The sequence below is a fragment of the Penaeus japonicus genome, unplaced genomic scaffold (genome assembly GCF_977035675.1).
Source record: "Penaeus japonicus unplaced genomic scaffold, GWHDUDI00000001_assembly GWHDUDI00000035, whole genome shotgun sequence".
Lineage (NCBI taxonomy): Eukaryota > Metazoa > Arthropoda > Malacostraca > Decapoda > Penaeidae > Penaeus > Penaeus japonicus.
The window spans coordinates 25,387,394-25,388,857 of NW_028234437.1; the positions used below are offsets into that span (position 1 = coordinate 25,387,394).

Consider the following 1,464-nt stretch of genomic DNA (forward strand, 5'->3'; position numbering starts at 1 on the left):
GTATTAATTGTAGTAGTAGTAGTAGTAGTAACAGTATTAATAGTAGTAGTAGTAGTAATAGTATTAATAGTTGTAGTGGTAGTAATAGCAATAGTATTAATAGTAGTAGTAGTATTAATAGTATTAATAGTTGTAGTTGTAGTTGTAGTAATAGTAGTAGTAGCAACAGTTTTAATAGTAGTAGTAAAAATAGTATTAATAATAGTAGTAGTAGCAATATTATTAATAGTAGTAGTAGTAGTAGTAATAGTATTAATAGTAGTAGTTGTAGTAATAGTATTAATAGTAGTAGTTGTAGTAATAGTAATAATAGGAGTAGTAGTAGTAGTAGCAATACTAATAGGAGTAAGCGTAGTGATAATAATAATGAAAGTGATACTAAGAATAACACCACAATGATACCTCTAACAATAGCATTATAAAGATAATAGTAATGATAATGATCATAATAACAGCATCACCGCCAGTAACTGCAATAACACCCATAATCACCAGGGAATGAATGACAGGCGCGAGCAGGCCATACGAAGGAATATAGTGACTATAGTGTCAGATGCCCCTATGTGTATGATGCTCGATAGTCCATACAAATTATTGAAGGTAAAAATTACTATCTCATTGTTCTATGGTGATTATGAGAATAGTAGGTGCTACATGAATGAATATGATGATGAATATGCAAACAATAACACGAACAAGGGAACAGCAATATCGATGGTGACCACTACCACTTAACACTATAACTAGCAGTATTACCAACTCTATAACCATCACTATAAACACTGTAACGAATATCAATAGCATTCACCACAACCCAACGAACACCATAAACCTACAACAGGCACCCAACCAACACAATAACCAACATTTACCACAACTCAACCAAGGGGGCAACCTAACAACACACACTATACCCAAACTAGCACCATAACCCACGCTTCAACAGCCACTACCTAACACCAACCACCTTGACCTTTGCAACCGAAAATCCAGGCAGCGGCTGCAGGTGACACTGCAGAGTTAGAGAGGCTGTGCACCACGGAACCAGCTAGCATGGGCGTGACAGACAAGCGTGGGTGGGCGGCCCTGCACCACGCTGCCCTACACAACCGCCCTATGCCTATAGTGTTGCTTGCTCGATACCGGGCGGGTAAGTGTTAGATTATGTACTGTATGTGGGTTATTATTATTATTTATCTTTTTTTATGATCATTTCATTACTGTGTCATTGACCTTATGTTGTTGTTGTATTTCTGAAAGGCGGTTTTGTTAGTCTGGTTGTTTTCTTATTGTCCTTTTTGTTATTTCAGTTATTTTATTATTGTTTTTTGTTGTGTTATTGTATTGTATTTTTTTACGTTGTCATTACTGTTATTCTTTCTTCTTATCATTAGAATTATCATAGTATTTGGCTGGTATTGTTATTGTCATTAAATCATTTATTGATATCATTCTTATTATCAG

The 1,464-nt window shown here is 35.0% G+C and overlaps 1 protein-coding gene across 1 annotated transcript in view; it reads left to right on the forward strand.

Annotated features, from left to right (window-relative positions):
- Positions 1-498: 498 nt before the first annotated feature.
- LOC122257947 (transient receptor potential cation channel subfamily A member 1) overlaps positions 499-1,464 on the forward strand; it is a 36,147-nt gene continuing 35,181 nt past the window's right edge. The window contains exons 1-2 of the mRNA XM_086531300.1: positions 499-600; positions 994-1,150. Of these exons, the coding sequence (XP_086387426.1) occupies positions 499-600; positions 994-1,150 (259 nt within the window). The remainder of the gene's footprint in view (positions 601-993; positions 1,151-1,464) is intronic.